Genomic DNA, 996 nt, shown 5'->3' on the forward strand with positions numbered 1-996 from the left:
AGGCCGGACAGTCAGCTCCTGATTAGTCCCGCGCTCGCGGCGCCTGCTGCCCCTCTGCGAGCAAAGTCAGGCACTCATCAGGCAGGCAAGGCTCCTGTGCCCCGGGTGGGTCTTTCCGGGTGGTTTCCTGACAGGACCCGCTGTAGGGGGGTAGAGGGGGACTCGCCTAGGGAGTACTTTTAGGCACTGGGACCAGGACCGCACGCAACCTCCTTAACACCCCTGATTCATCAGGTCAGAAAGGGTCTTTGGGCGACCCCGGAGCCCACCCTACTCTGGTCCTGCTGGAGGCTTTCTGCAAGGCCAAGACCAAGCTCCCCGCGGCCCTGACTCCTTCTGTCCTATACCGGCCGCGTCTTCCAGGGCGCACGGGCGTCGCGCAGCGAGCGATCGTGGGGCAGCGCAGCAAAGGCCGAGTGGCGCAGCTGGCAGCCGATAAAGAGGACGACGAGCGCCACGGACAGCAGCAGGAGGAAGAAGAGCAGCAGGTAGGTGGGCAGGTCGGGCTTGGTGGCCGAGCCGTCCCGCACTCCACGCGCGGTGGCCAGCTCCAGCGGCAAAGCGCCTTCTGCCTTGACCGTGGCTCCCGGGGCCAGCGCGCCACTTCCCGCCGCCTCCGGCCCGCTGGTGGCGTTGAACACGTCGCCGTACATGATCCGCGGGGCCCGCCGACTCCGGCAGGACCACCTCACTTCTGATGCTGCAGACCGGCGCTGTTAAGAGCCTCCATGGCGCTCCCCTCCCGCCTGGCGGCGCGCACCTACGGGGGAATCGGTGCCCCACGGGCGGCGAGGTCACTGGGACCCCGGGAAGGGGGGGGGGGCGTCCTCCGTTCAAGATGCTCAGCCGCGGCAGACCCCGGCACCTCCGGAGTTTCCGCTTCTGGCTGTTGCTACCTGGAGAGTGCCGAGCCCCGGGCCCGGTTCACGGTTTTCCAGCGGCTCTTCAAATCCGGTGAGCTCCGGAGCACCCCTGGGCTGCAGCAGCTGCGAAGGC

At 68.0% G+C, this 996-nt stretch overlaps 1 protein-coding gene across 1 annotated transcript; it reads right to left on the reverse strand.

The window, feature by feature from the left end:
* Positions 1–341: 341 nt before the first annotated feature.
* Positions 342–653, reverse strand: Smim32 (small integral membrane protein 32). Its single transcript, XM_028772058.1, has one exon. The coding sequence runs from the start codon at positions 651–653 to the stop codon at positions 342–344; it is 312 nt and encodes a 103-aa protein (XP_028627891.1).
* Between the last annotated feature and the right edge of the window lie 343 nt (positions 654–996).

The sequence above is a fragment of the Grammomys surdaster genome, unplaced genomic scaffold (genome assembly GCF_004785775.1).
Source record: "Grammomys surdaster isolate TR1022 unplaced genomic scaffold, NIH_TR_1.0 211, whole genome shotgun sequence".
NCBI classification, from domain to species: Eukaryota; Metazoa; Chordata; class Mammalia; order Rodentia; family Muridae; genus Grammomys; species Grammomys surdaster.